Here is a 17108-nt window from a genome sequence, read left to right on the forward strand (position 1 = left end):
TTATAGTAGAGTAACGGTGTCGATCTTTGGTTCTAATTTAATCATCTGAGATCTGGCAATGCACGTATAACTTACTAGGATGAAACATATAGAACAAGATTAATGCTCTTTTCAAAGGTATCACCTACTATGGCTGCAATCCTGAAATCATCTTGATATCGACTTCCTTGGCAACTAACACTAATTATGGTACCAATGATTAGCTTCAAGGGTTTACCTGTTCTATTTTTGTTTTCTCTTAATGTTGTTTATCTCAGATGTATGTGCTTGTTTCATTGTAAACATCCCACATTTGTCACATCACATTCAATCATATGCAGCCACTCGATGACATTTGACTGAAAATGAAGATGAGAACAAAACCATAATGATCATGGTACAAGGAAAAAGTTATCTCAAGCACTTTGTGTTTATTTATGTGTAGCAACGTGGGGGGTTACGTTTCACCATTCAAGCTCAATCTAGTCCATGGATTTTCAAAAGAGTTCAATTATCTCTTCTATTATGCGATTGGCTAGGGTTAAACGATGATCCACATTTACTCGGAAATGTTAGAAAATGCCCACATTAATCAGCCAAAAAACTATATATCCTATCGTGTGGGTACATTTTGATGATTAAAACACTTTACCGAATAACTACAAAAATTGTTACAGTTGTGCTGTGATTGGGGCACTATGCTATAGACTGATGTTTTTCGATAAATGACACATTTATTAACTCAAAACGTAGCACTAAGCGGATAAAAAATGTGATGAGCGACATTTGATTTCTGCGTACCAAAGATGCACGCAGTCAAAAACTTCCAGTCTGATGCAAGTAAAGAAATAATATATGTGCTCATATGGGCTATGCCGATGTTGAAGGAGATGGTGGACCGATCAAGAGATTAGGCTGCCATCTATGTCAGGAAAACCTCACTGTCCACCCACTCCAACCGCACCCACACTACCTTAAATAGTGGTTAGTATTCCATGATGTGTAATGTAGACTACGTACAGGGCCAATGAGCACAAGGATATATAACATAGATTTTTTGCCTTTAAAAACAATTCTAATCTCTACATAGGAAGCAGCCTAAGGCCTATTTGGTATCGGGTCGAGCCTGTGACAATATATATTGGCAATGTTTATGGGCAGATACAATTTAGACGCTATTTGAATGACCGACCACCTAGAATGCGCAAACTTGCATTGAAAAAAAAACTATTTGATTGTCTCATCGCGAGTACAAAAACTAAATTTGTCGCTTCCTTGCTAGTTTCGATGAGCGAGGTTGTCTTCAGTTAGCACAAATCCCCTTCAAAGATTCCACATGAAAATCCTCTAAATGTGTGAGTGCACAGTACATTAGGTGTTTAAGAAATTCCATTACGTGTACTGTATTTATTTGATTTTCTTATGTTGATACTTTTCTCTATAAATTTGGATCATTAGGTGTCTCAGAAATTCCACAGGGAAATGTTAGACAGTTCATGATGGATGAAATTTTGGCTACAGCCTATTCAACTGGGTAACGCTAAGGAATTATACAACTTTAAAGCTGCTGAAATTTTCATACAATATACACGTTATCGTGACCATATCCACCTCAACTGTTAACAGAAAAAACCAATGTACATAAGTGATTCAGATAGGCAACTTTGAACATGTTTCACAAATCTGAAACATACAATCATATCAAATAGGAGATCCAAATACATCTAAACTGCAACCCATCGAATCGAAATTTACAACATTACGGGAGAACTATATGCCATCACTGAAACTAGAGCGAGCCTGTGAATCCGGGAAGGTCCCAAAAATTCAATAACAATGTCCATGTATTTTAACCAGTGCTGAATACAGATATCTTTTCCAATGTGACAATCACCTTTCGCCAGATCAATTGTTCAAGTAGGTTCACGAACCAAGGCGGTACATGCCGTCAGCCATGAACTGACCGTCCATGTAGAGGGCAGCGGCATTCTGTGGGTGGAATCCTTCCATCATGACAAACGGCATGTCCTCAGACGGTTTCCAATGCCGTTTCCTCTGGTTAATGAACCAGTTGTTGATCTGTTTCTGGTCTAGCCCTGTCGATTCCGCAAGCGCGATCTTTTCTGTCTCCTACACTCGATACATAACGCAGCTTTCATTTTGATGGAAATTACATGCGGCTCCGAAATGAGTGGAACAGAAAAGAAAAAAAACCCGTAAATTTTAAGGGATGGAAGCATTTATCATACCGAGGGGTAAGGCCACTTGTAGTGCAGCTCCCACCAGTGAAGTAGCTTCTGCCTGGCCTCCTTTGGGAGCTTCCCCTTCTTCTTCTTCTTGGAGAACTCTTGCCGGAGGCTGCTCAGGTAGCCACTGTACTTCTTCAGAAGCTGGTACTTGAGCTCCTTGTCCTCAGCGCGTGGGTCTATCTCTGGCGGCTCATTTTCACGCCCGCTAGCGTTCATTTCATCCTCAGAAGAGCCAGCGCCTTCACATTTGCCATCTGTAGGTAAAAAATTGGTAATGGTAAGATACACGTGTGTTGTCGAGATCAGAATGGTTATCACGGCCAGACCTGGTTTCAGACTTTCAGTCTCCACCATGTCGGACAACAATGGGGTGGTTGCAGTATTCAGAAAGCCCATCGCTTGTCTATAAACAAATCTATCATTTTAGGAATGCATGCAGGATTCGAGTGTAACAGTGTAATTTTGGACATCTAGTAGTGTGGCTACAGTCCCAATTAGCTGGACTTTGCAATGAGCTGAATAAGACCGAATCGGACCGAAAAGGCCATGGTTTGTCAGTTGAAACTGATACCAATCTGACCATTACCTGATAGACCAGTTCCGAAGTGTTTATTTGAACGTATCACAAAACAGAGGAAAGCCAGCAACTATAGCTATAGTCTTGTAAGCTGTAGTGGATCCAATGTTTTTCAAAGATATTTGTTTCCACACAAGACTGATTTTATAGATGCTCAGGGAGTCAGGGTAGCAAAGCAGTTGCCCTGCAATATACTCCCTCCGTCCCATAATATAAGAGCTTTCTTCACACTAATGTAGTGTCAAAAACGCTCCTATATTATGGGACTGAGGGAGTAATTGTTTTTGCATGGCATGATGAATATTGGAAGAAAAAATATTACAAAATTGACTGTTTTCTAAGAAATTTGCCAAACTATATATATCTTACACCAAAGTAGTAAATGAAAATGAGCAAACCAAAGGAAAGAGACAAAATGTGCACCATACCATCAGAGGAACCCAATTGCTTATATTAAACATTATCTAGGCACAATATAATTGAATATAGTGAAGATCGCCTTAAGAATAAACAAATATCGTTTGACCATAACTTCAGTTCGGATGTGCAAGAATAATAGTGGATCTACAGATAAGAATAATACTATTTTGTTGAATGACTTGAATGGAATGGAATCCCAAGAAATGTCCTCAATATTTCCTGAATAACGTTTTTTCTAAAATTCCCTCAAACAAAATGTCTACAATATGTTACCCTAATTTTAATTTGTTTAATCTATGCAACCTTAAATTGGTGTGCATGCACCTTAAACAGACCGCTAAGGATGGATGGAGGGGCGCTCAGGCACCAAGCCTCGGCATCCCTTAAACCTCACTTGTTTGATCTCTTAATTGACACATGGTTAGCTCAAATGATATTAGAGGTACTAGAAGAATAGGAGGACAAAACTAGTTCATTGTCTCTCCACGTGCACCATATATTGTTCTGTGTGCACATTCAACAAACAGACAATTGAAACTGTAACCAATAAAATAAATAATACGTAGTTGCTAAATTTGATGCAGAGGCCAGGGATAATCCTCCTTCTCGAAAAAAACCCGTAGTTGCTGAATAAACAAGATCTAGATTTTTCACCAAATTTGTTGAGATTCTAATGTTCCATGTCTTTGAGAAATCATATATGTATTATGCTGATTTAAAAAAAACAGCTTCAAGAATTTCTTTTCCCTGAATACTATACGCGCAATTCACCTACGAGGCGAGTAGGGTGGATCCGATAGTTTACACCTCCTAAGAGATGAAACATTTAGTTCAAGTTGCAGTTAAAATGTTCTCACTTTGACTTATAATGTTGATCTGTATATAAGTGGTGGTAACTACCACTGGTGGTAGAAAACATTTGTCCTATATATATATATATATATAGGAAAATGGTTGTGTACTCCTGGGAGTACGTACTCCCGCTTCTCATATACCACATAGATGAATTTTTTATACCACTTTATTATTTTTAATATACTTTATTAGTAATTATTAGATACCCCAAAATGAGTTCCATGAAAAAATTCATGTGAGTCTACATATTTTTAAATGTTTACGTATATACTGATGTGTTTGTATGTGAAAAAGGTATATTACAAAAAGTACATCGCAGATGATATTTTTTCAACAAAACTCATATTGAGGTATCTTAGAATATTTAATGAAGTATATTGAGAATAATAAAGAAGTATAATTAATGCGTATATGAGGTATATTGAGAATGGGAGTACATACTCCCAGGAGTACAGAAGAGGAGTCCTATATATATATATGTGTGTGTGTGTGTGTGTGTGTGTGTGTGTGTGTGTGTGTAAGATGATAATAATGACATATTATTAGTTTATGCATTTTGTAATGTGCCTTAATTACATGGCCATTATTCTGTACACAAGGAATTATTCTCTGAACACATATATACCACAACAATATATAACACCTTGAGCTGTTGATCTCCTTGGAATGCATGCATACCACAACCATGGAGATAGGAAGAACACAGTAGTCGTCCCCTGGCAACAGTGCATCAGATATCCCCATTATTCTGCTAAATCTACCCACACACTGTATATATGTACTAATGTACATGTCCTACCCACAAGCAGAATAGTGCCCCTTGAATACCCCCCGGAAGACACGACCGCCAGCACATCCGTGCTGCACCCTGCACTGCACCCAAGCTGTAGAGCTGGAAGAACAATAAAGAGCAAAAAATATACGGACTAGTCCTTGGAACAGTACTGGAACACTTCTTTTTGCGAGACTGGAACACTGGTGATCTAGCTAGCTTGCTAGCTATAATGGAGTTTTCACAAGGCTTCTGTGATGATCTGTAAGAAAATTAATCAACTATATATGTTTTCCATGCTAGTAGCTGGTGCAAGAAAAGAAGAGATGATTTGAAGCTTCATGCATGGAGATCGATGACTCTCCTGCAAACTAGCAGCCTTGGAACCCTAACACAATGGATTCTAGTGTCTTGTCGTGAAGTGAAAGGAAAAGAAAAAGGAGAGAAAGAAGGGATTAAAAATTAAAAAAGGGATTAGTTGAAAAGCTAGCATGTGTAGTGTGCTCAATTAGGCATATGCAATATGATAATCCTAAACGAGAGGAGGAGAACCATGAGACATGGCTCCTCACTGTGCCCTCCATGCCAACCGAAGCTAGCTTCAGATTATTAGTTGATTAACTAATCAGTCACTACTACTTAATTAAGTTTAACTAGTGGTAATAATTTATTAGTGCACACAAAGGAAAGGTCTCTGCCATTCTCTTTCCAAGCCCTCCCATCATAAACTAATACACGGGTTAATTAAGAACAGGCTAACAATGGCTATGATCCAAGGCAACCACCTCAATCATCCGGAGCAACCGTTTCCCAATGCGGAAGGCCTTCCTCCGAGACCCACATGGATGCAGCCAGAGATACATATATAAAACGAACAAGCATGTACTAGTAGATGGGATGGGTCATGGAAGGGATGGTTTACCGGCAAGGGAGAGGCGCGCGGAGCCGTGGCCACCGCCGGTGATGGAGTCGAGCTGCGCCTCCACTCGCTTGAGGAACTCCATGGCCTCCTCTATCGGCCGCGTGAGCTCCTCCCTGTACTTGGCGAGCATGTTGCAATACGCCTCCTGCAATTTCACTAGCACAAGGAGTCAGTTCGTTCTTAGTACTAGCTGGAACAAGAATCGGCGGATGAAGAATTAAACGGCCATGGCATGGTGTGTGTGATCGGAATCGGGGAAGAAGAAGACGTACCATGAACTGGTCGAGCTCTGGGTCGCGAGCCTCGTGCAGCCGGCCCGGCGGGTGGGCGTCAAGCTTCGCTGCCATGGCCGTCAGCCGCTCCAGCACGTCCGGCGGCGCACCGACCTGCGAATCACGCAAAAGAAAAACGGGTATATATCATGCTTGCTGATACAGTCGAGCCGTTGGATTAATGAAATTAGCAATTTTCATGAGCGTATAATATATGTACTTTCTGGCAGTCGAGGTAGGCGACGAGGAGGGCGGTGTACTGGGGGTGCGCCATGATCTTGGCCTTAATGGCCTCAGCCTCCGCTTGCGAGATCTCCTCGCCGCTGCTCTTGTGGTGGTGGAACTGGTACTGCGACGACCCGGCGGCTGCGGCGGCCTGGTGCAACGCGAGCGGCGTGCCGTAGTACGTTCCGCCCATCGGGCCTCGCCCGGAAGCCACCGTCGTTGTCGACAGTGGCTGCAGCTGCAGGAAGGATGAAGAAGCCTTGGAGCTGCTGCTGCCCCCTTCTCCAGCTCCGAGATTCCCAAAGCTGCTCTGATCCATGAGCAAATTAACAAACCCTAGCTCGTAAGAAGAGAGAGAAAAATAGAGCTCAACCGATAGAGATCTCTTCTCTATGCCTCGCAGCTCCGTGTACGGCAGTAATGGCGGCTTGGGAGAGGGAGGGAGGTGGATATTAATGGGCCGGAGAGGGAGATGGACGCGGAGTGGAAGGGAAGGGAAAGGTGGGGGAGCTAGCTAGCCGGGCTGTGCGTGTGAGTGGCTGGTGGCGATCCTCTTTCTCACGTCAAATCACAGCGGAGGGGGAGATGTATATGTACACCTGCTTCCTTCCTGCTGCGGTCGCATGGAATACTAGCAGCCTGTTCGGAACTGGAGCTTGTTTTTCGCATATATTGTTTTAAATAACCAGCTACGCCAAATCCAAATAGCAGCTCAAATAGCTATAGAGTGGCTATAACGGTTATGGTCCATTTCTTTTTTACTTTACTGAAGAATAACATGAATATAAATTTATTTTTTGGAAAAACTTTTCATATATTCATTTTCAATCATGGTAGTACAACGAATACTAGAAATAATAAAAATCCAGATTCGTATATCGCCTAGCGACGACTACAAGCTCAAAACCTTATAGCGGCATTTACAACTTTGGTTTTAGGTGACTTTATATATAGCGGCTGTTTACAACCTTATAGCGGCTATCTTCAAGTATTACTAGTATAGATGAACTAATCAACACCTTTTTATTCAGATGAAGAATGAAATTTATTTGGTAAAAAGGCCTATATGTAGAAACACTGCAGAAAATATTATCAAAAAACAATAACGAACAACAACAGCAAAGTCTTTAATTCCAAACAAATTAGGGTAAATTAGAGGTGAAAAACATAAAATTTCATGACCAACTCATGGTTCTGGCACATGGATAGTAAGCTTTCACGCATCCCTGTCCATAACTAGTTCTTTGATAATACTTCAATCCTTCATATCTCTCTTTACGGACTTCTCCCATGACAAATTCGGTCTATCCCGACCTCTCTTGACATTATCCGCATGCCTTAGCCGTCTGCTATGCACTGAAGCTTGTGGAGGCCTGCGCTGAATATGCCCAAACCATCTCAGACGATGTTGGACAAGCTTCTCTTCAATTGGTGCTACCCCAATTCTATCTCATATATCATCATTCCACACTCGATCCTTTCTCGTGTGGCCACACATCCATCTCAACATGCACATCTCGGCCACACCTAACTGTTGAATATGTCGCCTTTTAGTCGCCCAACACTCATCGCCATACAATATTGCGGGTCGAACCGCCGTCATGTAGAACTTCGCTTTTACCTTTTGCGGCACTCTCTTGTCACACAGAATGCCAGAAGCTTGGTGTCACTTTCATCCATCCGGCTTTGATGCGATGGTTCATATATTCATCAATACCGCCATCCTTCTACAACATTGACCCCAAATATCGAAAGGTGTCCTTCTAAGGCATCACCTTCCCATCAAGGCTAACCTCCTCCTCGCGCCTAGTAGTACTGAAACCGCACCTCATGTACTCGGTTTTACTTATACTAAGCCTAAAACCTTTCGATTCCAAGGTTGTGTCTCCATAACTCTAACTTCTTACTGAACCCCGTCCGACTATCGTCAACTAGCACCACATCATCCGCGAAGAGCATGCATCATGGGATATCCCTTTGTATATCTCTCATGACCTCATCCATCACCACTCCAGAAAATATTATTGTAAGATCTAAATACTGATCCCTAGTCTTAGAAGTTGCATACAACAAGATCTTCAACTGAAATCTACATTTTCCACGATCTGATGGCTTGTCATAGACTATCAAGTATTTTCCACGAATAAGAAAAAATCTACATTTTTTCCTTCTGAGCAACGTGGCATACAAACCAATGCATACAACTACATGTATGTAGTCAAAAATCATTAACTGAAATCTGTTGTCACGAAACATTGAGGCTGGGGCACTGACGCGGTGGCAAACCATATGGATCGGCTGGGGTAGGGCTACCGGGGGACGCGCGTGCAGTGGCTAGGGAGGCGTCTCTAGTCGTGTGGCTGCGGAGTTCGCCCCCCTGGCCGACGGGAACCCGCGTGTTGTATGGCGATGGTGGCACGACGATGGTCGGGATCTGGATGCCTTCCAGATCTTCATCAGTTTTGCCCGTTGACAGACGACGACATGATGAGGGGTCGGTGAGGGGTGCTGGTTCCCTGCCGATTATCCAGTGGTTACGCGTGCCATCATGGCGTGGGTCTGCGCTGACCCGGGTAGCAGCTGGTTTGGAGTGGCACGAATGCCTGTGAAAACCATCTTGACCTCGGTCATGGCAGACAATAGCGGTGTCTTGGGCGACGTATCCTTGTAGAAGGCATCACCAGTTACGATCGTCATCACCTTGTTCCGGCTGCTCTAGGGATCCCGGATCAGGAGATGATGGGGCCTTCAGGGCATCATTCTTTATAGTGACCCTCACACACTTGGATATGATTTTGATATGGTTTCCTCTCAGCAGAGTTTCCAGAAGATGATATCTCGGAGGTGTCGAGTGTCGACCATGCCCCAGTGGACGTGGCAAGTGACGCTGAGTCACAATACTGATATGTATCCAACGTATCTATAATTTTTGATTGTTCCATGCTATTATATTATCTATTTTGGATGTTTTATATGCATTCATATGCTATTTTATATTATTTTTGGGACTAACTTATTAACCCAGAGGCCAGTGCCAGTTTCAATTTTTTCCTTGTTTTTGAGTTTTACAGAAAAGGAATATCAAACGGAATAAAACTTTACGGTGATTTTTCTTGGACCAGAAGAAACCCAGAAAACTTGGACAGGGGGCCAGAAGACCTACGGGGAGGCCACAAGCCCTAGGGGTGGGCCCCAGGGGGGCCCTGGGCTTGTGCCCCCCTGTAGACCTCCTAACCCTAATCTTCGCTCCATAAATACCCAAATATTCCCCCAACACCAGAAGCATCCACGCAAATACTTTTCTACCGCCGCAAGCCTCTGTTCCCGTGAGATCCCATCTTGGGGCCTTTTCCGGCACCCTGCCGGAGGGGGATTTGATCACGGAGGGCATCTACATCAACTCTATTGGCCTTCCGATGAAGCGTGAGTAGTTTACCACAGACCTACAGGTCCATAGCTAGTAGCTAGATGGCTTCTTCTCTCTCTATGATCTTCAATACCATGTTCTCCTCGATGTTCTTGGAGTTCTATCCGATGTAATATTCTTTTGTGGTGTGTTTGTCGAGATCCGATGAATTGTGGATTTATGATCAGATTATCTATGAATATTATTTGAGTCTTTTCTGAATTCTTATATGCATGATAGAATATCTTTGTATTTCTCTCTGAATTATCGGTTTGGTTTGGCCAACTAGATTGGTTCTTCTTGCAATGGGAGAGGTGCTTAGTTTTGGGTTCAATCTTGCGGTGTCCTCACCCAGTGACATAGTAGGGGTAACGGGGCACGTATTGTATTGTTGCCATCAAGGGTAAAAAGATGGGTTTTTCATCATATTGCTTGAGTTTATCCCTCTACATCATGTCATCTTACTTAAGTTGTTACTCCGTTCTTATGAACTTAATACTCTAGATGCATGCTGGATAGCGGCCGATGTGTGGAGTAATAGTAGTAGATGCAGGCAGGAGTCGGTCTACTTGGCATGGACATGATGCTTATACTCATGATCATTGCCTTGGATATCGTCATAACTTTGCAATTTTCTATCAATTGATCGACAATAGTTTGTTCACCATCATATTATTTTCTTTCAAGAGAGAAGCCTCTAGTGAAACCTATGGCCCCCGGGTCTATTTTCCATCATATATTTTCAGATCTACAAACCAAAAAATCCAAAAATACTTTGCTCAATTTATTTGTTTTTACTTTGTTTTGGTAATGTTTTATATCTATCTCTATCAGATCTCATCCTTGCAAGTGAACGTGAAGGTATTGACAACCCTTTATCGCGTTGGGTGCAAGTGTTTGATTGTTTGTGCAGGTGCATAGATTGGAGACTTGCGTGTACCTCCTACTAGCTTGATGCCTTGGTTCTCAAACTGTGGGAAATACTTATCTCTACTTTCCTGCATCACCCTTTCCTCGTCAAGGGAAAAACCAACGCAAGCTCAAGAAGTAGCAAGTACCACGAGGATAGCGACGAGAAGGATGAGAGTGACAAGGAGTCCGACACCGAGGAGGGCGATGAGGCCGAATCTTCCCTATCCGAGAACCTTCCTAGAGAGCACCGCACCAAGGCACACCATGACCCGAGCGCTCGCGCGGGCGGCGTTGAGGCGCTAAGTGCCCTAAAGCAGACTGCTCCTATTCCTAGCACGCGCAGCTCGAAGCGCGACCGGGCCGATTCTGCAGAGCCAGTCGAGAAGCGGCCCAAGCATACCGCCACCAAGCCTCGGAAGGCTGTGGCCCTGCTGAAGATCAAGGTGGTCGTGCCAGTGGCCTCGACGTAAGTATGAGATTGAGTCTCTTCGTTGTGTAAATTTGTCTTAATTAACAGCCGAGTGATTCCATGACTGCAGCGCCGATACGTTGACGACTTCACCAGATTCGAATGCTCCTGGGAAGGGCCAAACTGAGGCTGATGCCACAGACGCCGCTACTCCCAAAGGCATTGATTGGTTTGTTCTTCGAATTATGTCCGAGTGGTTGATTGGCCGAAGTTCTAACACGCTAGTGAATGTAGCATCGACTGACGTGATCTAGCTCAACAACGACAAGCCAACTCGCCTAACCTAGAGGCTGATGAGAGGGTGTCGCCTGGCATTGATGCCATCATGCTAGAGGTTGTCTTCGAAGGCCGAGTGGATCGGGTCTCGCCAGTAGAGACCACTGCCAAGACTGCTTCACCGACAAATGCCATCGTAAATCCTACGGGCCCAAGTGTGATGACTCGGGTTAGTACTGATCTCGCGGCTACGGATCCAACTCCTCTACCAGCGTCGACCCCGCAACCTTCCATGATCACCCCATTCTCTCTACAGAGAGTCCTAGAAGACCAGGTGGGGCGAGCAAGGAAGCCCTGATTCAAGTCAACTTGATGAACAAGCGTTTGAACAAGGTGTACGACGCCAACAAGGCCTTGAAGAAGAATGTCCGAGTAAGTACCATTGTAAGTACAATTTTAATTCGGCGTCTTGAAGTTTTTTGGGTTTGCAGTTTTATTTTGAGTTGCCAGTGGTTTTATAGGGGGTACATCCACTGGGTGTGTTTGTTCCAGTGGGGCACTTTGAGTGCACCCGCTGGGTGTAGTCCCCGAGACTGTCATTGATTGCGGGCAATTGGCGGGAGTATGAGACTTAAGTTTTTTTCGTATGGTTTTTCACTTGGATTAGCTGGAGCCATTCCAAGTTAGTTTATTCTAGTGGGGGCACGTTGAGTGCACCCACTGGGTGTAGTCCCCAAGACTTCCGTCGACTGGTAGCAGTTCGCGGGAGTCTTAGAACTTTAAGTGTATTTTGCTCTGAGCATGATTGCTAATCGTTTTTTCTGTACGTCCTTTAGTAGGGGCACATTGAGTGCACCCACTGGGTGTAGTCCCCGAGACAGACATCGATTGGGGACAATCGGCGGGAGTCTTTTAGAACTGATACTTTGCTGATTGTCGCACTCACAGTGCAACCACCCACATGACTGGCCAAATGGGTGTACTTGTAAGTTTTGAAGTGTGAAAAACTTCTAACTATGAACTAATCATGAATCAAAGTTTGGGATTGAGTAGACCTGGTAGGTTTTTAAGGGCGAAAAACTTCTGACTATGAACAACTCATGAATCAGAGTCTGGGCTTGAGTAGCCCAGGTACTCGCATGTTTGTTAAACTTTGTATCCGACTGATCGTCTTGTTGCTTTGTAATAGACGGCCTGCGAGCTCAGGAGTCAGTATGCTTCTCTAGAGAAGGAGGTGATGTAGCTTCTCTTGGACTTGGACGCTAAGAAGCACATGAGCGAATGCCTTGCCCAAGAGAAGCGCACCCTAGGAGGTTAGTTTCACCATCTGACTACTCATTGAAGCTTGCTTCCCATTTGATCTAAATGAACTCACTTTAGCAGATGTTCATAGCAAGAATGCCCAACCTGTAAAGAGGCTTAGGACATGTATTTCCTGAGAAACCATGAAGCAGGCCCTAGAGGATAACACTACTGCAGGATGCTGCTAACGCGACACTACGATCAGAGACCCTTCGAGAAACTGTGTGCGATGCAGTAATCACAAACGGTGGTGTATGAAAACCGTCAAAAAAGGTGCAAAACATTTCCGATGGAGGATGCATCAAACATGGTTCATATTTTAGTTGCGTGTGTGATTCAGGTGGTTAACCCGTTCGAACTGTTTGTGATGGGGCAGAACAATAGAAACGGGAAGCCATATCAATGTGTGTGCGATATACGACATACAGTTCGCTCCGATGAACCGTTTGCTATTAGGGTGTGCAACATAAACGGTTAGCCACATCAAGGTGTGTGTCATATAGGGCATACGGTTCACTCAGACGAACTGTTTTCGATTAGCGAATGCAATAGAAACGGTTCAACTTAACAAGATGTGTGTGATACGTGGCAAACAGCTGACTCGGATGAACTATTTGCGATGAGAATTTACAACACAGACGGTTAATACAGTTAGTTCGTGTGCGATTCTGTCTGTACAAAAAACTTTGAAAAATGCAAACTAGTTGCTTGTGGTGGCTAGGAGTATCACACACGATGTGTCTGCGAGTACTCGTGTGCGATGATTAGTAAGTTACACATGCATTTCCTTATGTTAACACTTGTGTGATAAATAACATGTGGCGATGGCTACGGTATTCGGGTTGTGTGTGTGCTCCACTTAGTCTTCTCGCGTTCCAGTGAATGCTTCTTGCGCTCCACATGGGTGAATTGTAAAATCTACGCCTATTCCCTCACCGGTTTCCCGCCACCAGCTAACGGCTTGCTGCATATAACCTAGGCGGCAACGCACCGCCACGACACTCTGCGAAGATCTAGTCCTCACCCATCCACCATTAGTTATTCCAAGCATGCCAGGCAATGACCAAAGCTTTGACGTCGATGCCTACTCGCGTTACATCTTCGGCAAGGAGAACGAGCCAGAGTAGGTCGGGGAGCAAGAGCTTCATCGGTCGGTGCAGGCACCATGGCCCATCGACAGCGATATCGGCGTCACAGTACTTGGGAGCACAATCGACATATTGCAAAGGAGGTGTGATAAGCAGTTTGCCATCCACCGTCCAAAAGATCTAGAGCTGCTCGGCGGCATGATCGACGACCCACCCGAAGAACCGCTATCACTAGTGCTCATCAAGAGCCTGATGCCCCGCAAGGAATGGGCACAGGACCTCTGCGATCCAGTCAAGACAAAGGCAGCCGACAGCTTCATCATTGCCCGCGGCGGCCGTGTCAACCTCGATCCTGATGATGTAGTGGCTAGGCTCGAGCGCATCCTTGGCGGAGGTGACGTCCCCGACGAAGTAGAACATCGCGAACATGATATCTTGAGGATGCAGGTGATCGACGGAATTTGCTACCAGGCCAGAGACATGGAAATGGAGCGGTTCCCCGGAGTTGTCATGCGCGCAATTGCATGCTGTCAAGCTCTTCTGGAAGAGGCCCAGCAGCCCCAAGAGCCTCCCATCAGCTCTAGCAGCTCCGTAGGCGGAGGCGGGCCGGGACACTCGGAGTGAACGGTCGCAAGGGTGCTATGCTGATCATGGAGTCTGAGAAGACCATCGTCGGAAGGCCGCCAGCTCAGCCTTTTAGCTTATATTTTATTATAATTGTATGCATATGTAGGTCGTGAGTGTTCTGGGCCTTGCCACATTTGGCATTTAAATTATCCTGAATATGTAAGACAATTATTAAGAATTATTAACAGTTGCCATAGTAACTTTGCCTCAACGGCGAGCAGAGCGTGCGCAGGGACGCCAGAGCGGAGCGCGTCGCGGCCACCTCAACGGCGAGCAACCACGTGGTCAACCTTCTGCCATCAATAAATTTTGACCTTGTTTCTAGTCACATTGCTGATTACAACGCAATAAGTAATTGCAAATCTGTTCACACCTCTCAAACTAATATGTGTTCACACTTAGCACCAGGCTATAAAAACTACCCACTCAAAAATTACTTCACAGTTCCTCTCCTCATTACCCACAAAACTGGTTTTCTCTGTCAAGTCATTCCGCCATGACCAGTAGGAGGAGTTTAGGGTGGACATATAACCAGGAAGCAAAGACTAAGGCCGCGAAAGCACTAGAGAGGTCCCGCTGCGAAGCCACAGCCGTAGCCGCAACAGAGATGTCCGGGCGCGTCGCGGAGCCCTTGAACGAGCTCTCACGGGTACACGAGGGCTCTCACAAGCGCATTCATGACGTCGGCCATCACGACGAGCCGGCATTCCTGAAGTCCTTCACCGGCGACGAGGACATTCTCGCTGGCGTCACTACGCAGCAGGAGCTGGTCGACGGCTCGATGAAGCTGCTCAAGATCAGCGATGCCTCGGTTGACAAGGAGACCGACCTCATCGAGCAACTCATGGATGATAATGCGAAGCTCCTCAATTTGGTTGCCGAGAAGGAGGAGGAGGCCGCCGGATGGAAGATGCTGCATGAGCAGAGCAGTGCCTCGGAGATGACGCTGAAAGCGATCGTCGAGGAACTGATGGGTGGCTTGAGCGAGCTCCGGATCGAGCGTGAGCAGGAGGTGGAGGAATCTGTGGCTGCTTTCAAGCAAAGTCACGAGGAATTGAAAAAGGAGCTAGAGGATTTCGCCGCCCGGCGATCCACTAGTAGAAAATAGGGCTTTGGTCCAGGCCGAGTCAGCCCATTAGTCCCGGTTCAGTCCAGAACCGGGACCAATGGGGGCATTGGTCCTGGTTCGTGAGCCCAGGGGGGCGGCCGGGCCACGTGGGCCATTGGTCCCGGTTCATCTGGACCTTTTGGTCCCGGTTGGTGGGATGAACCGGGACCAATGGGCCTCGCTCCTGGCCCACCACCATTGGTCCCGGTTGGTGGCTTGAACCGGGACCAAAGGCTCCCCTTTAGTCCCGGTCTCATGTCACCAACCGGGACCAATGAGGTGCCTATATATACCCCTCGCTCGCGAGCAGAGCACACTGCATCTGTTTTTGATTAAACTAGGATGCTAGCCGATGACGCCGTGAGAAGGGCCGCCGCGGTGTAGCGCAGAGGACGCGGGTTCGGCGGCAAGGATGGCGACGGGGCAGTGGCGTTGGTGGTGCTCGTGAGGGGTAGGGCCTTAGCGCTCCTAGGCAACACCAGGCGACGGCTGTCGTGCTGATGGAATGCCGAGCCGGCGGCGACGCGACGCTTCGACTGAATAAGCGTTTGCTCTGCTCCTTAGGTTCAACTGCCAGAACTCTCCCTAGGCAGTGCCAAGCGTGCGCGTTCTGTCACAACGTAGGCCATGGGGACTAGTCTAGCTAGCGGTCTGACGTGAGGGCGCGGGCGACGGCCGGGCGGCAGGCGCGAGGGGTGCGCGGCAACGGCGAGGGCGCGGGCGACGACGGGCACGGGCGAGGCGACGCGACGGCGGGGCAGCCTGGCGGCGTCGGCGTCGGGGCGGCAACTGCGAGAGATGAGAGTGAAAATTTCCGAAGTGTGAACTTATATAGCAAAGCCTTTAGTCCCGGTTCGTGGCACAAACCGGGACTAAAGGTGGGCATTAGTCCCGGTTGGTGCACCAACCGGGACCAAAGGCCTTTTTCAGCAGCCCAAAGGGCGGGAAGCGGCGGCCTTTGGTCCCGGTTGGTGCACCAACCGGGACTAAAGGGGGGCATTGGTCATGGCAACCGTGACCAATGCCCCCTTTAGTCCCGGTTGGTGCCACCAACCGGGACCAAAGGCCTTGTGCTGCTGCGGCGTCGAAAGTTTAGTCCCACCTCGCTAGTTGAGAGGGGTGCGCAGTGGTTTATAAGCCCCACTGCCGCACCCCTCTCGAGCTTCTCTCCATTGCAGGCTTACGGGCCTAATTGTCACTGCTATGCCTGTGGGCCTACTGGGCCTCCTGCGGGCCTGATATCCTAGGCCCTTGAGGATGGATTAATCTAGTCGTATCTCTCAACTTGTGACTGCCGTTGCGTAGGCATAGATCACTCTGTACTCAGTATAGTTTGTTGGCACTTATCTTTTAAATTAATTATTTATATGTATGCGATACCTTTATTAATTTTATTTTCTTTTGTTTTTTGCATATAGCTATGACGATGCGTGTTCTTGTCGTAATCCCGGCCCCCTGCTTTCGGCATCCCTGCTTCGCTTTTTATGTTTATTTTAGAATTCGGATGTAGGATATATAATAACTTTATTTTATCTGTATGCCATAATTATCAGTATTCTTTATGGCCACATTAATTTGAATAACTACTGTTTTAATTAGATAATCTATTACTGCCAACCAACGTGACATAGATTTTTTTTGTGATTTATTCGTTAGTTGATTGTATGTGAATCGTGTGATATTTTAATTCCAACCGTCACTCCCCTAAT

General features: G+C 45.8%; 1 protein-coding gene across 2 annotated transcripts; it reads right to left on the minus strand.

Annotated features, from left to right (window-relative positions):
* Positions 1-1578: 1578 nt before the first annotated feature.
* Positions 1579-6837, minus strand: LOC125537359 (homeobox protein knotted-1-like 12). Of its 2 annotated transcripts, XM_048700666.1 has the most exons (6): positions 6645-6837; positions 6267-6576; positions 6047-6160; positions 5775-5919; positions 2229-2482; positions 1579-2109 (listed from the first exon to the last, which is right to left on the minus strand). In XM_048700666.1, the coding sequence occupies exons 2-6, from the start codon at positions 6462-6464 to the stop codon at positions 1903-1905; spliced, it is 918 nt and encodes a 305-aa protein (XP_048556623.1). In that variant the 5' UTR covers positions 6465-6576; positions 6645-6837; the 3' UTR covers positions 1579-1902. The 2 variants fall into 2 exon arrangements, with proteins under 2 accessions (XP_048556623.1, XP_048556622.1); XM_048700665.1 differs by having other exon boundaries at positions 6267-6837.
* Between the last annotated feature and the right edge of the window lie 10271 nt (positions 6838-17108).

This window comes from Triticum urartu, chromosome 2 (assembly GCF_003073215.2).
Source record: "Triticum urartu cultivar G1812 chromosome 2, Tu2.1, whole genome shotgun sequence".
NCBI classification, from domain to species: domain Eukaryota; kingdom Viridiplantae; phylum Streptophyta; class Magnoliopsida; order Poales; family Poaceae; genus Triticum; species Triticum urartu.

What these genes read in the sequence shown, in the direction of transcription:
- LOC125537359 (XM_048700665.1), bottom strand. Translation starts at nt 6,590, where the DNA reads ATGGATCAGAGCAGCTTTGGGAATCTCGGAGCTGGAGAAGGGGGCAGC. An exon ending in CAGAGCTCGACCAGTTCATG is followed by an intron (nt 5,920 to 6,046) that starts GTACGTCTTCTT and finishes GTGAAATTGCAG; the next exon opens with GAGGCGTATTGCAACATGCT. An exon ending in CGCGCGCCTCTCCCTTGCCG is followed by an intron (nt 2,483 to 5,774) that starts GTAAACCATCCC and finishes TTTTACCTACAG; the next exon opens with ATGGCAAATGTGAAGGCGCT.